At 65.0% G+C, this 21876-nt stretch overlaps 1 protein-coding gene across 4 annotated transcripts in view; it reads right to left on the minus strand.

The window, feature by feature from the left end:
• Positions 1 to 19417, minus strand: part of ARID3A (AT-rich interaction domain 3A) — a 30433-nt gene extending 11016 nt beyond the window's left edge. The window contains exons 1-3 of one of the 4 annotated variants that reach the window (XM_028126217.2): positions 19259 to 19417; positions 15064 to 15712; positions 13955 to 14291 (exon numbers count right to left, since the gene is read on the minus strand). In XM_028126217.2, the coding sequence (XP_027982018.2) occupies positions 13955 to 14291; positions 15064 to 15470 (744 nt within the window). In that variant the 5' untranslated portion in view covers positions 15471 to 15712; positions 19259 to 19417. Of the gene's footprint in view, positions 1 to 13954; positions 14292 to 15063; positions 15713 to 18958; positions 19063 to 19100; positions 19155 to 19208 lie in introns of those variants that run through there. The other 3 variants (XM_028126219.2, XM_028126216.2, XM_028126215.2) reach the window with 3 other exon arrangements.
• Positions 19418 to 21876: the final 2459 nt, after the last annotated feature.

Below are 21876 nucleotides of genomic sequence, written 5' to 3' on the forward strand. Positions count from 1 at the left end.
GCTTTGGGGGAGCGACGTCCTGCGCTGCGGCGTGGGTGGGGGAGAGGAAGGGGCTGGAGGCCGGCTCCACCCCGACACTTCCTACCCTGGGACCCTGGGTCCGCCCTGCATCCCCCCGGCCCCGGCCAAGTCTGTCTGTTCACCTGTGAAATGGGTGCAGAACCCCGAGGATGGGGGATGTGGATGGGCGAGCCTGGGCTGGAGGCCTCCAGTTTTCCACCTGAGAAGTGGGGCGGCCCCTCCCTCCCAGGCCCCGGGGCCCCGCCCTCCCTCCGCGGCCCAGGAGGCCCTCCCCCTCCAACCCCGGAGCCGCTGGTGTCTCAGGGACCCGCCCAGCGCCCCCGCAGGCCCCTCAGCCTGTCCCTCAGCCCGTGTGCGGCTGAGGGCGACAGAGGGTGTCGGGCCACTCATCACCAAGGCTGGGCTGACCGAGTGTCAGTCTTACTCAGACCTGCACCACCCACCTCACAGAAAAGGAAACTGAGGCACAGAGTGGGGAGGGCCAAGCCTCCCCTGGTCACCCCACTCAGCAGCCAGAGAGGCTTTCCCAGCAGTGTGAGCGCGAGCCCCCTGCCCTACGGTCTCCCGGGTCCCCACCACCCCCTCGGCTCCAGCCCCCAGGCCTTCCTGCGGGTTTCTGAGGGACAGCCCCCCATGCAGCCACGTGAGCTGGAGGCAGATAAGGCGAGGAAGGCTCAGGTAGTGGCCAGATAACCACCCCCCACCCTCCAAGTGCACGAATGGGCAAACAGGAAATTCTTGTTTGTGGCTAACGAGCATTTTTGTCTGGGCTGCTAAGAAACTCCTCGTTGGTCAGTGGGGTCATGCTGCGGAGCCGGCCGAGTTGTGTGTGTGTCTGGGGGGTGGGGGGGGTCCTTCAGCCGCCCTGCAGAGAAGACAGCAGACCCCTTGGGAGCCAGGTGGCTCACCCACGGCACCGGACCCTCTCCCCGGCCTGCCAACATGGAAGATGGGGGGAGAAGGCCCCTCACGGCCACCCCTAACCCGCAAGGAGAGGGGCCTGGCCTGGGGATGTGTTCATGTGGGGAGGGCACCACCAGGGCCCCCTCCCAGGCATGACTGGGCCCCGAGAGGTCACAGTGCCGGGAGGCCCCACCTGGGCAACGGTGCACCGGTTCCCAGCCTGTCCCAGGGGCCCGGGGGCGGCATCCAGCCCAAGGCCGAGGGGCCCAGGCTATAAAGCAACCGCCGGCCAGCAGGGCCCCTGGGCCGACCTTTGCCCCTTTAACGGTGTCTGCTCAGGCCCCCTCCTACCACCCAGGCGGCTCCAAAGTCCGCAGGGCACCACCTGAGGAGGCTGCTGTCCTTACAAGGCGGAGAGAGGAACCCGAATTAGGAAAAATCAAGGAAGGGGCTGGTGAGCTCTAAGCCACCGAGGAAGAGGAGGCAGAGAGACGCCCAAGGACGGGAAGGCTTCCCGACGCGACTCACAGGAAACCAGAAACGTGTCCTCTACAGCCACAAGCAGGTTCCAAACGCCCAGGACCAGGACCAGACGTGCTCAGAGCAGGTCTGCGAAGGGACTGGGGATGAGAGGAGGGGCCGGTGGGCGACAGCGTCCACCAGCAGGCCGGGCGGGCCCGGGACCCCAAGTGTTTAAACTTGCCTACTTTACCCTGAACCGTGAGAAGAAATGTTTATCGGAGTGAAAGTCACGTTACACAGAATTGACCATCTCAAAGTGAGTGTTTCAGTGGCATCAAGCGCATCTGCGTTTTCTGGCGTGTGATTCCGGAACATTCCATCACTCTGAACCCCGTCTTCGTCAGCAGTCTCCCCCCCCCAGCCCCCGGCCCCCGCGAGCCCCCTTCCCGTCCGCGGACGAGCCTGTTCCGGACGTGCCGCCCACGTGGACGCACACCCCGCGTGGCCTCCGGTGTCTGGCTCCCTCCCTGCGCGTCGTGGGCTCGGGGTCCGGCCCCGGGGCCGCGCGTGGGGGCACCTGGCTCCTGTCCGCGGCCGTGGGAGGCTCCCCTGCGTGGGGGACACGTTCTGTTTGTCCGTCCGCCTGCCCATGGATGCTAGGTTGCCTCCACCTTTTGGCTATTTTTATGAATCCTGCCGCTAGGACAGGAGGTATCATCTGACTTATCTTCATACCCTTGGGGTTTTGGATAAGAACTGATTCGTTGTAACTTCTGAAAGAGTGAAACAGGGAGAAGGCGGCGTGGCTGTTTTCATCCCCATCCACCACCCCCCTGAAAACACCCGAGAGCGGCCAGGACAGTAAGCCAGATGCCACTTCCTCCTTGCAGCCTGCCAGGGACCTCACCTGTCTACACCCAGACGCCACTGTGTCCCTGCTCGCAAGCTGACCATGGATCCCTACTGCTCTCCGGGCAAGCCCGGACTCCCTGCCTTCCAGGCCTCAGTGGCTGCCCCCGTGGCCCCTTCACCTCCTCTCTCCCTGCCGCTGGCTGGGCTCCCGCCGCACCAGCCCCTCTGCCGCTCGCCCACCAGCTCTTGCCCCAGGGTCCGTGCACCTGCTGGGCTCTGCAGCTGGAGCCTGCCTGCCTCACCTCTGCGTTCCCTTCCCGCAGTCCGGCCTGACACCTGGGCCTGGGCAGCACGTCCAGTAAGGCCCCCTGCACCCTCACGGGGCACATCCTGGGGCGGTTTCTTTCCTGTCTTCCCCCACCCAGAGGAGAGCCCCCAAGGGCAGAGCTGGGGGCTGTGGGGGCTGGGCATGGTGCCTGGTATATGACAGGCGCCCACTAACGAAGGAAGCAAGGAGAGAAGGCTCACTCAGGCTCTCGCCTCCTTGGCCCGTCCTCCATCACAGCTCAGCCCTGATGTCCCCCCCCAGCAGCTCCTGCCCCCGTGGCCCCCGCCCCATCCCCCCCATAAGCCCCTCCCGACTGAGATGACTCAGCATGCACAGCCGTTGCTGGGGCCCCAGGTGGGCCGGGAACAGAGTCCCTGGGGGCCGCCCCAGCCTCCCCCATTCACAGAAACACCCACAGCTGCCGGAGGCCAGGCAGGCAGGGCGGCACCCCCTCCAGCCCACTGTGCACTTGGGGAAACTGAGGCGGGCATTTTGTGGCGCACCAACGACCTGCTAAGTGCCTTATCTATGCCTTCTCCTAGCTGCACGAGGCGGGAGGCCCAGAGCGTGTGGGCCTCGCCCAAGGTCACACAGCCCCAAAATGGCAAAGCCCTGGGCTCACCCTCTCTCCACAGTGACCTCAGCGCTCAGTGGGGGCCTCAGGAGGAGGCGGGTTGGTGTGGAACCCTCCCTGTCTGCGCTCTGAGCCTCAGTTTACCCAACACGGGGGGCAGGGATGACGTGATCAGGAAGTGGAGGCCAGTGACCAGGCCTCGGTGCTGCAAGGACTCAGGCCCTCGGAGGGCCCGGCTGGGCACCCGGGGAGTTCTGCTCCGGAGGAAAAATTCTGTCCCAGAAACTCCCAGGACGCAGCTCGGAAGGTGGAAGCGGAGTGGGAGCTGCGTCGGCCCACGCGGTGTGGGTCGGCCAGGACAATCCATTCTGCAGCCATTGTGAATCCCTTCTGCACATCAAGGCCAGCGCTGGGTGCTGGGGATGCAGCGTGCCCCACAGAGCCCCGGGCCAGCAGCGGGTACAGCAGAAATCCAGTGAGAGCACGGCGGCGAGGTCCCTGGCTGCCGCATACAGTAGGGGCTTAAGCAATGTCTATGCGACCTCACGCCCTTCCCACGAGCTGCCCTCCTGGCGCACCTGACCCCTGGGGCACCCGCCCGGGCGGGCAGGCCGCCTTTCATTTCCCGTCAGCGCGGGCTCATACTCCTCCACACAGATGTGGTGGGCCCGCTGGGCTCGCAGGAAATTGGGGAAGTGATTCTGGGCAGGGCAGAGACATCTGTCCGCTCGGCCACGCAACCCCAGCAGGCCATGTGTCCCTCTCCGAAAAGACACAGCACCCCGCCCATGAGAGATATTAATAAAAAGCTCCAGAAACGAGTCACGACACCTAACACAGAGCTGAAGCTTAAAGGCACCGCTTTCTGGATGATGGCGAAAGGCCGGGCCAGCGCCTGACGACCAGCTGCTGCCCCTCTCTCCCAACCGGCCTTCGTGTAACCGGGGCCTCCATATTGTCCCCCAGGAGGTGGGCGAGGGTGCCTGCAGCATCCAGGAAGGAGGTGCAGGGCATAGCTGGGGGGGGGGGCAGGGGAGGAATCACCTCGGTGGCCGGACAAGGCTGGTCATCCACCAGCCCCATGTCACAGCTGGGGAAACTGAGGCCCAGAGGGGGATGCCCACAGGTCCCGCGTCGAGAGTGCACCCAGGTTGGAAAGTGGCAAAGGGACAATGCTGGGAAGAGGGAGAAAGCAGGAAGCAGGCGGCCCATGCAGCCGACGACATGCAGATCTGGATGGCCTCCCGTCCCCATGGGAACCCCTCAGCCACGGCCCAGCCCTGAGCACACACACCACTGTCCACGTGGAAGCCCACATCACAGGGGGACACAGGTGCTGAGATCAGACTGCAGAGCATTACCACTGGAAGTCGGGACTGAGCCCTCGGTGCCTCTGGATGGACTTGGGTGCCCCAGGCCATGTGGAGCCTCTCAGGGTTGGGGAGCAAGGCTGCCCTAAAGCCCCTGGCACTCTCTGGGCAAGCCAAATATCCAGAATCTTCTCCCTGAGCCCCAAGCCATTACAAATCCACTGCTGCTCGCGGTCTTGGGGCATTTCATACAAGGGTCACCGCACAAAATCGTCCCGCCTGGCTGCTGGCTTGCGGTGCCCTGGGGTCCAGGGCTGTGGCCAGGGCCTGGCCCCCCAGAACTTAAATCCCGTTCGTGGGGTTTCCTCGGAAAGGGACCATCTGTCTCTGCCTGCACTCGCGCCCTGAGCAGCCCCGGAAGGTGCCGGCAGGGACTCTCCTAGGCGGGAGGTGCTCTGAAAGACCCGCCTGGCTGGGAAGCAAGCTCCCTGCCCCTCCCTGCGCAGGCTCTCTGAACAGGGGTGCAGCCAGAGTGCTGTCCGGTCCTGCCACCGCGGGCCAGCCTGCGCACGCGGCAGGAGGCAGGGGGGCTACTCCCCGCCCCCCACCCTCTGCCCAGCAGTCAAGAGGAAGGGACCCCGGGGGCCCCTGCCAGACCCCCAGCTGAGGGCACGGGGACGGGGTCTGCCCCGTGGTGGCCAGCAGCCCGAGGGCCCCACCAAAGCCTAACCTCTAGAACGTCGCCCTCAGTGTGGGGAGCCGGTGACGGTGGGGCAGCCCCAGGCGGCATGCGGCTGGCGCCCGCCCCACCCCACCACTCCTCTGCTGGGACACCTGCAAGTGGTCATTAACTACGGCAACAGCCGGCACTCGCTCGGACCCTGCCCCTGATTTACAGACAGGGAAACTGAGGCTCCCGGTGGGGGTAGCAGAGGACTATGTGGCTTCTGGTCCCATGTCCCTTCCCAGAGCCAGGCACCCCGTCGGCAAGCACACAGACTGTCCCCAGGCACGCACAGCCGGGGGACGCCTGCCATTCCCGGGCAACTGGCATCAGGGGAGAGAGGGTGGGGCAAGAGGGTGGTGGGGGCTGGGCAGGGGGAGACGTGGACACTGTGCAACCTGAGACTCGGGGAGCAAGCCCAGAAGACCCACGTCTGCAGCAATGGGCTTGGCACCCTTACTCGGGGTGGAGGTTTGGAGGCACAGCCTAACAGGGTGGGGACCCTCAGAGACCCCTCCTGGGGGGCAGACGCTGACACAGCTTGACCAGGAACAGGGGCCCATGGCCACTCCCTGCCACTCCAGCCCGGACAGAGATGCGAAACCCACCCCCAGGGAAACCCCACCTGGAGAGCCACCCCAAGACCCGTGGCCCCATCCAGACGCACCCACACAGCCCTCTACCTGGACCTCTACCTGACCATGGCCGCACAGACCCGCCTACCCCCGTCTGGGCACACGCGGACCCTCCCCACGCACCCGTGGCCCTACCCACGGTTGGGCAGGCCACGCCACCCCGACATGGTCCCCCCCCATGCACGGACACACCCGTCCAAGCAGACACAAACACAGACACACCCTAGCTCGCTGGCAGATAATGGCCCCAGACAGCCCGCCCTCGCCCCTGTGCCCGCCCAGCCCACTGGGCCCCACCCCCCCCACCCCCACACCACGGATCAGCCGCCTATGCCCGCTGTTCACAGATGCGTCCCAGTGCCCACAAGAGAGGCTGCTGCCCAGGAAGGCCCCGGCTCGGGCACGCACGCTCATGGCGCGCAGCCTGGCCTTTCTGCCCTAACCCGGTCCCATGAGTCCATCAGTGGGACCATCAGAGTCCCTGGTCCCAAGCCAATCCCCAAAGGAGGGTCTACAGAAGGCCGGGGCCTCCGTGTCCTGTGCCCGTCAGGCCCACAGCTCCCTGAGGCCTGCCTGTGGGCCTCTCTTCTTACCGAGACACCTATCACTGGATTCAGGGCCCAGGCTACTCCGGGGGAGTCCGTCTTAAAATGACACCCGCGAAGACCCTATTCCCAAACAAAGCCACGTCTGACGTCTGGGCAGAGTTTGGGGGGCGGCCATTCACTTCACGGTGCGTTTCTTCCTGGAATGTGGGTTTTTATTATCTGGGAGGGCGGGATGTGTCTCCGAGGTGCTAGGCGCTGGGCCTGCGGGGGCGGTGGGCGATGCCGACTCCCCGCCCCTGCCGCCCCCCTCAGCCCCACAAGACCCCTGCCAGCCCTGCCGGCGGCGGGGCCGTGTCCTGTGCTGGGGCCTTCAATAGGCAGACTGGTTACCATTTAACCCTGTGACCCCCAATTGTCCTCTGTCCGCGTGCAGCCTGGTGAGCGGAGAAGGGGCGGGCCGTGTCCCGCCCTCCGCGCGTGCCCACCCACCAGCCCGCACCCCCAGCTGCTCCCCTGACCCAGCTTGGAGCACAGCCCAGCAGGGCGACAGCCTCGGTCAACGGGGTCACTGGGTGGCTGCGAGCAGCCGAGAGGACTCCCCTCCACGTCGCTGTTGGGTGGCGCTGGCCCTCGGGGTCCGAAAACTTCGGGAGGGGAGGGTCTCTGACTCAGAGTGAGCCAAGCATCTTGATGGCGCCCGCGGATCAGAGATAGTGCACCGCTGCCCAAGACCCCGCGGCGCAGGCGGAAGAAGGGACCAAGCCCGGCCCTGTTCACACCTTGGGCTCCAGGGGCGCATCAGCTATGGGCAGGCAGGTCCGGGGTCAACCAATTCAAACCGCTGACCGGACGCCGTGACTTCTGGCTAATGGTTAATGGCTCCCCCTCGACCTCACGCTTCACGGGGCAAGGTGAGCCTGTGGGGCAGGGGGCGGGCACGCAGACGCACGGGGGGGCCCAGCCGCACACACACACTCACACACGCACCACAGACCCACAGCCGCAGGGCAGCGTCACCCCGTCACACGTGGGGCCAGGGAACGTGTGAGTAGGGGGCTCCACACGCACTGGGATACGTGGCCCAGCCTTCCTCCGCTGCGTCCAGACCCCAGGACACACACCCACGCATCCGTGAGAGGTGGGGACGGGCCACGTGGGGCTCGTGCACTCGTCCACAAACACACCCGGCGTGCGGACACACCAACAGGCTTCTAAGGTGACAGATACACCTAAGAGACGCTGCAGGAAGCTCGCGGCCCCAGAACGTGCCGACGACACACACGGGAGAGCCACGGCACGAGCACACGTGTGGCTCCCAGACACCCACGGGGCCTGGCCCAGCCGGGCACAGACCCCAGCAGACACGGACCCCCACCCCCCCCAGCTCACGGGGACCACGTGCCCGCCCACGTCAGCAGGCCAGACCCCATGGGCTCACGACGGAATGCACATGTGGACACTGCCCGCCGGGCACCACTCCCTCCAGCAGCTGCGTGTGTTATTAGAAAGCGTGGGGCGGGCCGGGCACTTGGCAACAGCCACGAGGGAGGGGAGCGGATGGTGGGCGTGGGGCCAGGCCCCGGCGGCCGTGACCCCACAGTGGTGACTGGGTGGCTGGTGGCAGCGCAAGGGCCAGATAAGGTTCTTCCGGCTGAGTCAGTGCGGTTCCCAGGGCTGGCACGGGCAGAGGCACGGTGCCAGGGGCTGGTGGGCGGGCACCCTCCCCGTGCCCGCCACGGCCTGCTGGCTCTGTGCCAGGAGCCACAGCAGCTTTGATGAGGGAGGCGCCGTCCCAGGCAGGGTGGGCTGAGTTCCCAGGGGCTTCCCGACACCCTCCCCGCCCCCGGGCGCACAGCCCCAGGAAGATGCCCGGTGCCCCAGCCAGCCCCCGGGACACCCAGGGCCTGGCCCCCAGCCCACTCTGCCCCAAGCACATCAGATGGATGTCCCCGGGTCCAGGACCTACCGTCTGACCTCTAAACCTTTGCCCAGGCTGTGCCCTCTACTCAGAACACCTGCTTCCACCAGAAAAATGCTCATGCTTCTCCCCTGGCCCTGCAGGCCTCGCCTCTCCCCGTCCTGCCCAGATCACAGGCCCTAGGAGGGTCCTCCTTCCTCTCACAGCTCCTCAGCCCCAAACCCTGCCAAGGCCCCCCTTTGAGCCCACCTTCTGCTTGCCCTAATGTCTGTGCACCCTTTCCCCTCCCACTTTATGTCCCAGCCACACTGTTCTCAAGATGCAGACTCTATCTGGCAAACTCTTGCACATCCTTCCGTCTGGCAAACTCTTACACATCCTGCAAAGCCCCAGCCCCAAAGCCCGTTCCTCCTTCCTCTAGCCCAGCCCTGATCCCTAAGGGCTGGGAGTGCCTGTGTCCAGCTGTGGCTCCCGGCAGCCTGGGAGGTTCCCAGGCAGGATAAAGAGACCACCTCCCCACTCCTTCCCGAGCCCGGAGCCCCCACAATTCCCACCCGTGCCTCCACCTCACGTTGCCTGGCCAGCTTTCGGGAGCTCAGAGATGTTCACTGCAGCGTTGTTTACAACAGGGAAACAGGGAAACCGGCCAGCGTGTTGCTGTCAGCCCCACGAGGAAACGACAGTCGCTAAAGAGAACCCGGGATGGGGAGCGCTCGGGCCCAAAGAGCGACACAGAGTGATGCTGGGGAGCGGCGGCCCCAGAACACCACATTCTCTGTTTTTCCTCCTAGGGGAATGGTACCAAGTGCTACTTTTGGAATCAAAAATGGACTTAAAAACGCACACACATCTATTTCCCGTGGCTGAAAACACCTACATGTGGGGCGCCTGGGGCGCCTGGGTGGCTCAGATGGTTAAGCGTCTGCCTTCAGCTCAGGTCATGATCCCGGGGTCCTGGGATCGAGTCCCGCATCGGGCTCCCAGCTCAGCGGGAAGCCTGCTTCTCCCTCTGCCTCTCTCCCTGCTCACGCTCTCTCCCCCTCTCTGTATCTCAAATGAGTAAATAAAAACTTAAAAAAAAAATAAATTAAATAGAAACACCTACATGCACCAAATGGGCTAAAAAAACACCAAACGGGACCCGAGCCTCTTGAGGAGAACACCTCTGAGGCCACAGTCTCACCTCCATGTGGGCCGTGCTTGCTACACGGGAGAAGGACACACACGGGCGTCACACAGGCCCGGGGAGGGGAGGGGGCCGGGCAGGGTCCCCCGTGAGGACACAGAGGCCTCCGGTGGCTTTTCCCGCCTGTGCGCCTGTGTGCGTCCAGGCCCTGGACCCACTGTCTCTACAGCAAAGGAGACAGAGGCCCAGGGACCCCAGTGCCCCCAACTCCTGCAGCCAGGGGGCCCCCCACCCATCAGTCCGCTCCTCCGGTGCATGCTAGGCCCAGTCCCAGCTCCGACACCGACTCCGTGTCGCCGTGGGCAGGCGACTCACCACCCGTGTCCCTCTCGGTTGGTGCAAGAAGAGCCCCCGGCTGCCCTTCCCTGTGGGATCAGGGGCATACAGGGACACAGGTGACAGGCTCGGTCTGCTTCCTGCACAGCCAGTGACAAGTCTCAGCTACAACAGTGCCCTCTACATCTCTGAGCTCACTGACACGTTACGCAGTGGACGGACGTCACCTTGAAAAGCAGGGGGAAATATCCCAGCATTCAACGCAAACCAAAACCACAGCGAGACGCACGCCACCCCACCGTGACTTCGGCAGCCAAGTCGTAATCACAGGTGCTGGCAAGGCCATGGAGAGGTTGGAGCCTCGTGCGGTCACGGGAAGGCAAACAGTACAGCCGCTGTGGGAAGTAGTCCACGGTCCCCGAGAGGCCAATCACAGTGTTACCGCCCGACCCAGCGGTACCGCCCGACCTAGCTATGTGCCCACGAGAGCTGGAAACACTCGTCCACACAAAAGACATGCACACATGTTCATGGCAGCCCAACTCACAGCAGCCTGACTCACAGCAACCCTTCACAGCAACCCGACTCACGGCAGCCCGACTCACAGCAGCCTGACTCACAGCAACCCGACTCACAGCAACCCGACTCACAGCAACCCGACTCACAGCAACCCGACTCACGGCAGCCTGACTCACAGCAACCCTTCACAGCAACCCGACTCATGGCAACCCAACTCACGGCAGCCCGATTCACGTCAGTCCAAGGTAGAAGTGTCCATCAGCAGGTGGATGGACAAACAGAACGTGTCCCCTAGGCACAGGGGCGTCCCTCAGCTGTGAGCAGGAGCGAGGCACCCACACGCGCAGCCCCGGGGACGGACCCTGAGCCCATGACGCTCAGGGAGGGAACCAGACACAGGTGTGTGAGTCCACGTGGGTGACACGTCCAGAACAGGCTCATCCGCGGACGGGAAGGGGGCTCGTGGGGGCCGGGGAGAGGGTGGGGTATTAGCTAAAAAATACATTTGCAAAGGTTTACGTCTGAGGTGACATAATGTCGTAAAATAACCTGGTGATGGCTGCATAACTCTGTGAAAACACCAAAAACCACTGAATCTCACACTTTCAGTGGGTGAATTATGTGCTATGTGAGTCTGATCTCAATAAAGGTGTTGAAAACAATCCCAAAGCTTGAGCTGTTGAGACCAAAGATCCCGATTCTCTGAGATTAAGGCCTGCTGGGAGGGGCACTTTCTAGAGCCCAGGCACAGCTGTGCTGGTGACCGGAAGCCACCAGGCTGTCACCGGGATGCCCCCGTCTGATTGATGCCAAGAGACTAAGATCCTAATCACTGCCCGCGACATGCCCGGTCCCCGGCCAGTGGCTCTAGACGTGCTGGCCTCCGTCCGTCCATGTCCCCAGGGCCCCACAGCACTGAGGCTGCAACGTTTCAAGGGAAGGTTCTGTGGCCACGAGCCCGCTGCTCCAGGTCCCTCCCCAGCCTGGCCAGCCCGAGACCTGTAGCCTATGGCGGAACTTCATGGCTATCGAGGGTTTGTAGGGGAAGTCGGCCCCAGGCCCTGCCAAGACTGGGGAGGAAGAGGCAGACATGGTGCCAAGTGGGCGGCCGGCCGGCTAGGCTGCCACGTGCCAGGAAGGCCGTGGGGAAGACGCCAGAGTCAACACAGCCCGACGTCTGCTGGGCGGGCTGGGCCCAGGACACTGCTGACACTGGCCACGCAGGTGCTTGGCCGCCTGGGCAGGAGGGCAGTGCCGGCAGCTGGCCCTGCCCCGAACGGGCAGGAAGAAGATCCCAGTACTGCAGGGCAGGCCCCCCCACCTGCTCAGAGCCTCCCTGGGCCCCCACTTTCTCAGAATCCAATCCTATCTCCTACAGGGCCCAACCTGGCAGCATCGGGCCTCTACACACACACACACACACATGCCAATGTCAGTCCTGCCCCAGGGCCTTTGCCCAGGCCACTTTCTCTGCCAGGTGCACAGTCCGTCCTTCTGCGAGGCTCGACCCAAATGGCATATCCCGAGAGGCCTCTCCCCCACACCCACCCCCCACCCCCCCCCAGCTAAAGATGCCAGACCACATCTCCCTGACCGCCTCAGCAAGGCTGTCCGGTTACTCGGAGGCTGACCTCCACACACAGGGGAGCCACACATCTAGGAGGTGCTCGACAAGGTGCTGAGACTCTGTGCCTTTGGGTCCCCTGACTCCCTCTGGCTTCCATTTCCCCACCCCTGGGCATCCCAGGCAAGTGGGACAATGGGTCCTGTGGTCCTTTGTTCCTGGCATGCCCAGGGGGCTTTGGGGTCTGGGCCTCTCAACCCCAGGCCTGGCCTGGCCTACCCCCAGGGGCTCAGGCCACTGAGCAGGGTTGGGGGCTTGTGGGTCCTCACAAGGACTGTGTGGCCCGGCAGGGGCCCTAAAATGCAGGGGGCGGGGGGATCTGTCCAGCTCCAGCCCCCAAGCCCGTACTCCCCATACATACTCGGTGAACAAATAAATATAACTTGCCCATGGTGGCCTGTGTGTTATTCTGAATCAGGGCGAGGCGCTGGAGACCCCCCTCAGCTCGGTGGCTTGGGTATCTCATCTGCAAAATGGGACGGGCAGGGACCCAGTCCTGAAGGGGAGAGACGCTGAGGCAGGGAGCAGGGTGGGGCCGTCCCCCCACACCCACACTCAGCCTGGGGTCCACACGCAGGGGCGGAGCCTCCAGCAGGAGGGGGTGTGGGGGGCGCCGGCCACGGCCAGACAGGCCATGTCTGCTGGCTGGCGCCCGGCCCTCAGCACTGCCCCACCCAAGCCAGACACCTGGGCAGGCCCTGCCGTCTGGCCAGCTCCCCTGCTGCCTCCAGGCACTGTACTCTCACCACGGGAGCCCCTGCCCGGCCCCCTCGGCGTGTGTCCGGCCCGCTTCCCTGCTTTATCTGTCTTCAGCCTGACTCAAAGCTCTGAGGGCGGCCGGAGCCACGTGCTCTGCTCCCCAGGTGAGGCTCAGAGGGGAGGCCGGTGGCCCTCGGTCCCATCCCTCTGGAGGTCCCACACGCCAGGCGGGCCTCGAGAGCCCTCCAGGAGGGGCCCAGAGCCAGCTCTGGGAGGCCAGCATCCAGAGGGGGCCGCCCTGAGGCCACGCACAGCCAGCTCCTGGCTCTCACACACGGGCCTGTCCACAGCCCGTGGAGACCTGGAAGACTCAGGCTACTAGGCCACTGGGCTGGGGAGGCCAGGTCCCCACCGGCCACTCCTGGAGGTCGGGGCAGGGCCCAGCTGGCCACGGACTGGAATGTGAGCCCGGCCGGACGCCATCTGGTTTCCATCTGCCCAGCCCAGCTCGGCCCAACTTCAAAGGGTCCCCCGCCCGGCCACTTCCTCTGCCCTGGCCGCCTGCAGGGAAGGCACCAGGACGGCCCTGCTTCCTCCCCGCCCCTCTGCAGCCCCAGGGAGCTTCTCGGCAGTCCACACCAACGTGGCCACCCCCTGCTCAACCAACTGCCGTGGCCTCTAACGACCAGACACCACACCAACTGACCAGGCCTCGGGTTCTTGTCCCCAAGCCCCCAGCTCTCTGCCCGCACGTCCACCCGCTGGGCCTCGCCCCCCACCCGCGGGCCCGTGCCAAGCCTGGGCCAGCGCGTGGCCTCTGCCTGGGCACCTCCCTCAGCCCAGAGTCCCGTTCCTGGCTGTCTGTCTGCGGGCCCTTCTGGGGCAGACACCGTGCAGCCCCCGCGCGTCTCCCTCCAGGCTGGGGACCGTGCAGCCCCCGCGCGTCTCCCTCCAGGGTCGGGACCGTGCAGCCCCCGCGCGTCTCCCTCCAGGGTCGGGACCGTGCAGCCCCCGCGCGTCTCCCTCCAGGCTGGGGACCGTGCAGCCCCCGCGCGTCTCCCTCCAGGCTGGGGACCGTGCAGCCCCCGCGCGTCTCCCTCCAGGCTGGGGACCGTGCAGCCCCCGCGCGTCTCCCTCCAGGCTGGGGACCGTGCAGCCCCCGCGCGTCTCCCTCCAGGGTCGGGACCGTGCAGCCCCCGCGCGGCTCCCTCCAGGCTGGAGTCCCCCCTCCTGTGCACACGTGGTGCGCTCCACAGCCGGCCCATCCCGCCCACAGGCTGTCCGCGGGGCTCCCTGGGTGCCTGGCTGGCGTGGGCCCGCTGTCAGGACCGGGCAGCGCACCCCAGCCCGCAGCCCCGCGCGACGCACAGCACACCTGCTTGAACTGCTCCTCGTAGGTCCAGTCCCCGTGGTCGGGTGGCGGCAGCTGGGGCGCCCCGTGGGCAGCCCCTCCAGAGTGGGCCAGGCTGGCCCCCTGGCGCTCCTGGCCAAGCGCCCGGGGCCCGCTGTCGCCACGGAAGGCCTGGGACGGCGGGGCCCTGCGGGGGACGAGGGCTGTGGGGCCCAGACCTGAAGGGCCGGGTGGCCCCAGCCCCTCCTCGCCCTCGAAGTCCTCCTCCTCCTCCTCCTCCTCCTCCTCCTCCTCCTCCTCCTCCTCCAGGTCGTCCTCCAGGTCGTCCTCCAGGTCGTCCTCCTCCTCCCATTTTGGCTTCCTGGGGCAGGCAGAGGGCGCAGGTCAGGCGGACGGCGCCCGTGGGCTCCAGCCCCACGGCAGGGTCTGCTGCTCGCCGGGGCTCGATCTCCCCCTCCCAACACGGGGGAGCGGCCCCACCTGCTCCAGGTGCCGCGAGGGGCGCGGGCCGCACGCCCGCTGACCCCCCCGCCCGCTGTCGCACAGGCTTCCTCGGTGGGCCTTGGAAATACCTAGCCAGGTCCTGCCTCGGGGCCTTGGCTCTGGCTGTTCCTTCTGCCAGGCACGCCGTTCCCAGCCCCGGACACCCCCCAACGCACACCCCTCCTTTATTTCCTTGTCAAAACCCACAGCCACCCTGCTTCTCCGCTTACTGGACGTCTTCCTGGGATGATCCCACTGGGGGCTCGCCCACACTCAGCTGGAGGCCTGCACTGGATCCACGTGGAACACGTCCACGGTGGACGTCCACAAGCCAGCCAACGCCCAGTCTGCGCGGGTTCCCCCGGACCACTGCATCAGCTGGAGCCTCACAGGGCACTGGAGCTCCTGGCCACACGGGGCTGGGCCATTTAAATCAAGACGGACTAAAGCTACAAACCCAGATGCCCCGCCGCCTGTGAGGGGCAGGTCCTAGGCTGCACACGTCTCCACCCTCCCCCGGGAAGTTCTAAAGGACAGAGCTGATCTCGGTGGTCAGCAGCAGGACGGGGTCTTGTCCTAGAGCTGCCTGCGATGCATCAAACACTCCGTGGATGCTTGTGCAGTGCGTAGCCCCCAGAGCCCCAACTCACAGGTCGCCCTCGGAGCCCACGTCCTCCAAGGGCCCGTCGCCTTCAGCGTGTGCCGGTGCCGCCCTGCCTCGGCCAGGTGGGGCAGGCGAGCCTGGCGCCCCTTCCTGGGCCGTGTCCTCACCCTCCAAGCTGGGGGGCCCATCCTCCGAGCCGCTGGGGCTGGGTGCGGGTCCGAGGCCTGCAGCCGCCGCCCGCATGGCGGCCAGCGCAGCCATCTGGGCCCGCTGCATCCGGGCCTTCTCTGGCTCTCTGTCCTCCTCCGGGGCGGCCCTGGCACGGGCCGGGGGGCCAGCAGGGAGCTCAGCCGGCGGGGGCGGCAGGGGCGGCGGGGGCTGCCGGGCCTCCAGCTCCTGGCGTGCCCGCTGCTGCCGCTGCAGGAGGGTCTCCATTACAGCCTGCAGCTTCATGGCCCTGCGGGCCGGGCCGCCCCGGGCACCAGAGGTGGGCAGCAGGGGCGGCCCCTGTGGGGAGGGGGCCTGGCCGCACTGCAGTGTGGGGGCCTCAGGGGAGCTGGGACAGTGCAGGGTGGCGGGGGTGGGGGCGGGGGCCGCCGGGTTCAGGCTGAGGGCATGTCAGCGCTGCCTCCTCCTCACGCCAGGCACCAGGTAACAGCGGCGGGTGTCTGGCTCATTCACGGGTTTGCAGAAACCTGGGGGCAGCAAGACAGATCATCAGACCCCTCCTGGGCTCCTCGGCCCCATCCTCCCCACTGAGGTCAGACCCCAGAGGCCTCTGGGAAAATCCCTCCCATCCATTCCCATGAGGGTGCAAACCAGGAGGCCTCCCTGGAGGTGGGAGATGGTGCTCTCCCCATCTGCCCCCTTCTGTCTGCCCTCCAGCAGGCTGGAAAGCAGGGTCAGCCCCCACTGAGCTCCCAAGGGTCTCGAGGCGACCCCCACCCTCAGGGCCACAGAAAAACATGCAGTTACCGACCACACCTCTCCGGGAAGACCTCGGATTATTGCTTCACAAACAGAGCAGGAGGACTGGGCATCCCTGGCCTCTGATTGGCTATAGCCAGTTACCAGACACCAGAGTCCAGATGCGTTCCGGGTTCTGGTTCTGAGTTCCAGGCACTGCTCACAGCCCCTGTGGCTCGCACCCCCTACGGCTCGCACCCCCTGCAGCTCGCACCCCCTGCGGCTCGCAGCCCCTGCTGCAGATGGCTCCAGGCACCACCCCCTCAAGGCTAACTAAGACAATGGCTGACCCAGAGTGAGTGCTTCTTGTATACAGGGCCTCCCTCATGCTCCCACCTCATCCCTAAGCCTCAGCCTCTCCGGGCCTCAGTTTCCCCATCTGCAAGATGGTGTCCTGATGGCGCCCACCTCTCTGTGCTCAAGCAGGTACACAGCAGGCACCCTGTCCGCGTTAGGGAAGGAGGCGCTGGGCAATCCCCACATTAGGCATAAGAAAAACTGAGGCCCGCAGATGCGCTGTTGGGAGGACACAGAGCAGGTTCCAGGCAAGGCTGGGACCGGAACCAGGGTCTGCGTGACATCACAACCTCTCTCACCACCCCACATGACCTCTGCAGGGGAGTCCTCCTGCTCTTTGGGACCCCAAGGGGGGCCAACACATCCCAGAATGCGAGGAGCTGTGCCCCAGCCTGGGGTCTCCCCAGACCACCACCAACCCTAACTGCCAGCATCTCAGGCAGGGGCATCCGGAACCTGGCAGAGCTGGGCCAGGACAGAAGGGTGCAGGTCCCACCCCAGCCCCCCACCCCAGCCCTGGCCACACCCCCACCCGCCCAGGCCGCCTGTAAAACCAACCGGGCAGAACCCAACAGGCCCAGCAGTGACACCCCAGAGAGTACCTCACAGGGAGGGGGGACGGGAGGCAGGGGGCAGGAGGCTGCCCCTGACCCAGCAAATGAACCCCTAAGCCACTCCTGGGGCAGACAGGGACCCCTGATACATGAGGAGCCAGAGGGAAGAGGTTCCTGGTAGCTAGAGCTAGCTGATGCTCACTCACCAGGCTGGCCACCCTCCCAACTCCTATGGTGACCCCCTAAGCGGAAACTGACCCCACTCAGGGGAATCTTGCAGTATAGACCCCCCCCCCCAGTCAGGGAGGCTCAGTGGCCCTCCACTTTCTCCCCAGACCCCCTGCAGCTTTCTTCCGGATGGGTGAAAGGGCAGTGTGGGGGGGCAGGTGGGTGGCCCAATGTGGGAAATGGGGGTGGGACATGTCCCCAAGGGTCTCAGTATCCAGCAGGGGCAGGGGTCTCAGGGCACAAAGACCCTCTCAGAGGCCACAGTGCTGGAGAGTGACCAATACTGTCTGTCCTTAGAGGCAGCAAAGTAGCACCCAGCCCCCCACTCTCCGTCCCCTCCCAGGACTGGTGGTCACCCCCCACCAGCCCTAAGAAGTGCTGAGGGGACATTTCACGCCCAGTGCCTAGTCTAGTCCACTACCCCTCCCCCACATTTGACAACTTCAAGACAAGCCCCCCCTCCCCACGGAAACGCTCCAGGCAACGCCCCCCCTCCTCTTTGGGGGGCAGAAGGAAGAGGCCAGAGGAAGCCACTCCCCCCCCAGCCTCCCACCCCCAGGCCTGCTGGGTTTAATGACCCTTCCGGGTCGCCCAGTGGGGGAGGGGAGCAGGGCAGGCCTCCACGTTGGGGCTGGTGGAGGGGGCAGGTGGGAACCCCAGAGCTCCCCTGGGCCGTGCCTGGGGCCCCCATGGCCGCCATTAACCCTAAGCTGGCGACGCCCACCCCCTCCAGACCCCTCCCCCAAGAGCCCTTTGTCCTCGGCCCCTACCCCCACTTTATGACAACCCCAAGGGAGAGGCATTCCCAGGCAGGGACCAGGCAGGGGTGGGGGGTGCTGGGTGGTCGTTGGGACCCGACTAGGGGCCCAGAGGGATCCGGGGCCACACCCTCCCCCCAATGCCTCCCGGAGAGAGAGGTCACCCGCTCGGGCCGGGGCCTTGCAAAACACGGTTATTTAAAGAGTTGTGCAAGGCTGGGGCCCGCGGGTGGCGAAAGGGGCCCCTCACTCCACGAAGGGAAGAGGGGGTGGGGTGGGGCAGAAAGCTGGGGAGGGGGCTAGGAGAGTCGGGAGGGGGGCGGCCCAGAGGAAGTGAGAAAAGAAAAACCGAAGAAAGAGAAGAAATAAGACGACAAAAACCCCAGTCCGGATTTCAAAGGCTTCTTGGAAAGCGACCGATTTGCATGGGGTGGGGGGGGCAACCCCTCCGGCCCGGGCGACTAAAAACGGAAGATTATTGACAAATCCGCCGCCTGGGGTCGGACGCCGAACGTTGGAGTTGACAAACGCGCGCTCCCCGCGCTTCCTGCGCCCGCTTTTGTGTCTGGGGGGCACTGACCGAGGGAGGGAGGGAGGCTTTTCCCGGGGATCCCAGCCAGAGTGCTGGCCGCCCCGCGGAACCCCCGCCCGGGCGCGGGGATGGTGGGGGTCCCCCTCCAGGGGTCCTTTTCGGCTCCGGAGCCGGCACTTTATAAGTAAGCAGTCGGAGCTGGAGAGGGTCGCCAGCGAACTGCCCTCCCCAACCGGCGCTCCCGCTCCCCTCGGGACTCCGGAATAAAGCACCCGATTCCGGCGAGAAAAAATGAGATAAGAGCCCGGAGTGCAGCCCCCAGCGCGCTCATAGAGACCATTTCCTTCCGCTGGGGGGTGAGGGGCAGCGCTCACTCGCGACCCCCGATCGCCCTCGCGCAATGTGGTGGGGGGGGGTGAGGTCTCCGAGGGGGGTCGCAGAGAAGCCCACCCCAACTGCGACCCGCTAGAGTCGCCTTCTCGGTCCTGAACCCCCACCCACGTCCCTGCCCAACTTTGGAGACCCCTTCGTTGGCTTCACGGGTGCAGTGCGCCCACCCAGGACCGGAACCCGCGACTTAAAAGGCCAGCCTCCCCCCCGCCTCACCGCGCAGGGCCCGCTCGGGGGGCGCATGCCCTGCGCCTGGCGTCCGGCCCTGCCCCGGCCGCGCCTGGCCTCCGGCCCGGGCCGCGAGCTGCGCGCTGCTGGCTCCCGGCCGCCGCCGGGTTTGTGCCGCGCGCCGACTCACCGAGCCGCCAGCCGAGTCCGCGTCTACACCCCCATCCGACCCGATTGGTAAGAGTCTCCCCGCGCGCGGCCTCCCCCGCCCCTCCCCTCCCCCCGCCGGCGCGCTCACCGCCCCGCAGACAAATCACCGGGTGACAAATCGCTCTCAGATGCAAATACCTCGCCGGTGATTCAGCGCTGCGGCCCGGGACGCGGGGAGGGGTCTCGCGAGGCCCCCTCCCCCTTCCCGGACGCCCCCTCGCCCCCCGCACTCGGTCCGAAGACGCACCACCAGCCCAGGGGTGTTGGGGAGGGGGAGAGAGTGGCCAGAAATTTTCAGGTCACGGCCCCTTTAAATGATAATAAATAATAAAAAGGGAAGGGGAACAGCGACGCGGGAGGCCCCGCCCCCTGCCTAGGGACGGTGGGCAAAGTGCGAGCCGAGGCCCCGAGCGCACGGGGCGCGGAGGGCGCGGGCCGGACTGGGAGCGTCGGAGGGGGAGGGGAGGGGGTTGGACCTCCGCCGGGGAGGGCTGGAGGGACCCGAGCCGGGTTGGGGACCCCTTCACCATCTTACCCGGCACCTAGAATGGGCCCGCCCTACCGAGCTCGGAGTTTCACCCCTGTCCCATAGACTAGAGACCTGGCTCTAGTGAGTTCGCCCCCCCCCCCCGCCCCCGGCAGAGCCTCCGTTGCCACATCTGTAAAATGGGGATTAAACACCCGGTGATGACTTGAGCTACAAGAACGAGAAATGAGAGCAGGCCGGGGTCTCAGGGAGGAGACCAGGGCCCTGAGATGGGGGCGCTGCAAGGTGGGGAGGGGTCTTGGAGAGGGAATGGCTGCGGGGCGTGGGGACACTAATCCAGCAGAATCGTGGGGGTGGCGGAGTGCATGCTGGTCCTCTGGAAGACTCCTAGTGAAGTCGAGACGACCCCTACCCCTGCAGGACTGTCACCCTCTAGGAGGATAGATTATCTCCTCGGTAATAATAACTTAATAATTTTCCTATTCTGAGCCTGCCGTTGCCGTGTGCCCTGTGCATGGTGTTCACTTCTTTAAGTAGGGCGACTCTTGATGTCCCCGTTTCGAAGAGGGAAACAGAGGCACAGAGTGGGGTACGGGGAAAGTGGGGATGGGGTGTGGGCTCTGCAGGTCTGAGGCCCAGAGGCAATCCTTGGGGGCTAACTGCAGAGACCCAGGCCCCAACCCCGATAAGAGCCAAATGGGAGGGGGGGAGCATTTGGCATGGGGGGGCACTTCTCAAGGGTCCCATCGGGTGGAGCTTGGGTCCATGGTCCTCACTGCTGGTTTCCCGTGCAGCCCCCTCCCTGTGCCCTAAGGCACACAGACGCCTTTTCAGGACATCAAGCCTCAGGCAAATTGCAGGCTTCCTGCTCTGGGGGGTGGGGGGGGGTGGAGATTCACAAGCCAAGGCGGGTTTCGGGGGAAGCTACCCCCTACCCCAGGGCTGGAGTCCTGCCCATCAGCCCCAGGGCCTCCTGGAGCCTAACGGTAGCAGGTGGCAGGGGCCTCCACCTTTAGGCTATTAAACACCCAGCCCCAGCTGCCTGCCTACTCCCCCCTCCAGTGGGAGGGGCAGAGACATCTGTCCAAGGAGGGGGACGTCTGGAGACCCAGGTGAGTTGGGTCCCTCACAATGGTCCAGGCCCCAGGCCCCACTTCTCCAAAGTGCAGGAAAGCCTCTTTCCTACCAAAGAGCCAAACAGATCTGAATGCACCTCCCTGCCCCACCCCAGGTTGGATGCGTGGGCTGCTCTGTGCCTCAGTTTGCCCCCTGTGAAATGAGTCCATGTTAATTCATTCCTTGTAGAGTTGTTTTGAGGATTATATTTACTTTTGTTCGAAAGAAGGGGGGCATGGTGGGGGTATATGGAAGGGCAGGAGGGGGCTGCCCCTCCCCCATCTCCCAGGGGAAAGCTGTTGTCCATACTCTCCCAGAGGTGCCCAGCCCCAGAGGGTGAGGGGCTGCAGGATTCCCAGCTGCCTCCAGTGAGGGGGATCCTATTTTTAGCCCCGGGAGGGAGCTGGGAATTGATACACAGACTTGCTGGCTCCACGGGGAGTGGGCAGCAGGCCCAGGTTCCAGCACAGTCCTGGCTACGTGATTTGCAGTTGGTGCAGACCCCTCTCTGGTCTCTGTTTCTAAAGCTGGGAAATGGGTACAGAGACACAAGTCCTATAAGGTTTCTTGGCCACACCATGTTGCCGGGCCCGTGTGGGTTTTGGACACCCTTCTAGAAAAAACAGGCGGCTCCCCACTCGGGGGTGGGGGCGGGGGCACCCTCTTAAAAACTCACCCAAATCCTGCCCTGTCCTCCTGCCCATGTTTTTCCTCCTCCAACATATTCCCACATCTGGGCCTTTGCACTGGTGGCTGTCCTGGCTGGAGTCCCCTTTCCGGGTCACCTGGTGGCCCGTGCCCTCTCCTGGTGTAAACTGGAGCCTCAGCTGCTCTGGGGGTCTCTCCCTGACCTCTCAGGGTCAGGTGTGCCCCCCATCATGTCACCCTGTTTCATCTTCATCTAGGTGCTTCTGTTTTGAAATGTCTTTGTTCCATTTAACCTACTCGACCTTGCTTGAAGCTGGATCTCCAGCCCTGAGGCTGTGCGTGGCACATAGTAGGTGCTCAATAAATGTTGGTTGGTTGAATGAATTCATGTGTTCCCTCTCTCACCCCATGGGATTTTTGGTGTCTGTCTACACAGAGGTGGAGGGCAAATGGACCAATTCACCATCTTGATTTCCAAAAACAGGCTTGGAAGGGGGTGCTGGGC

Source organism: Eumetopias jubatus, unplaced genomic scaffold, assembly GCF_037043125.1.
Source record: "Eumetopias jubatus isolate StellerSeaLion01/CBP00866 unplaced genomic scaffold, mEumJub1_p1.0 scaffold_1, whole genome shotgun sequence".
Classification (NCBI taxonomy): Eukaryota; Metazoa; Chordata; class Mammalia; order Carnivora; family Otariidae; genus Eumetopias; species Eumetopias jubatus.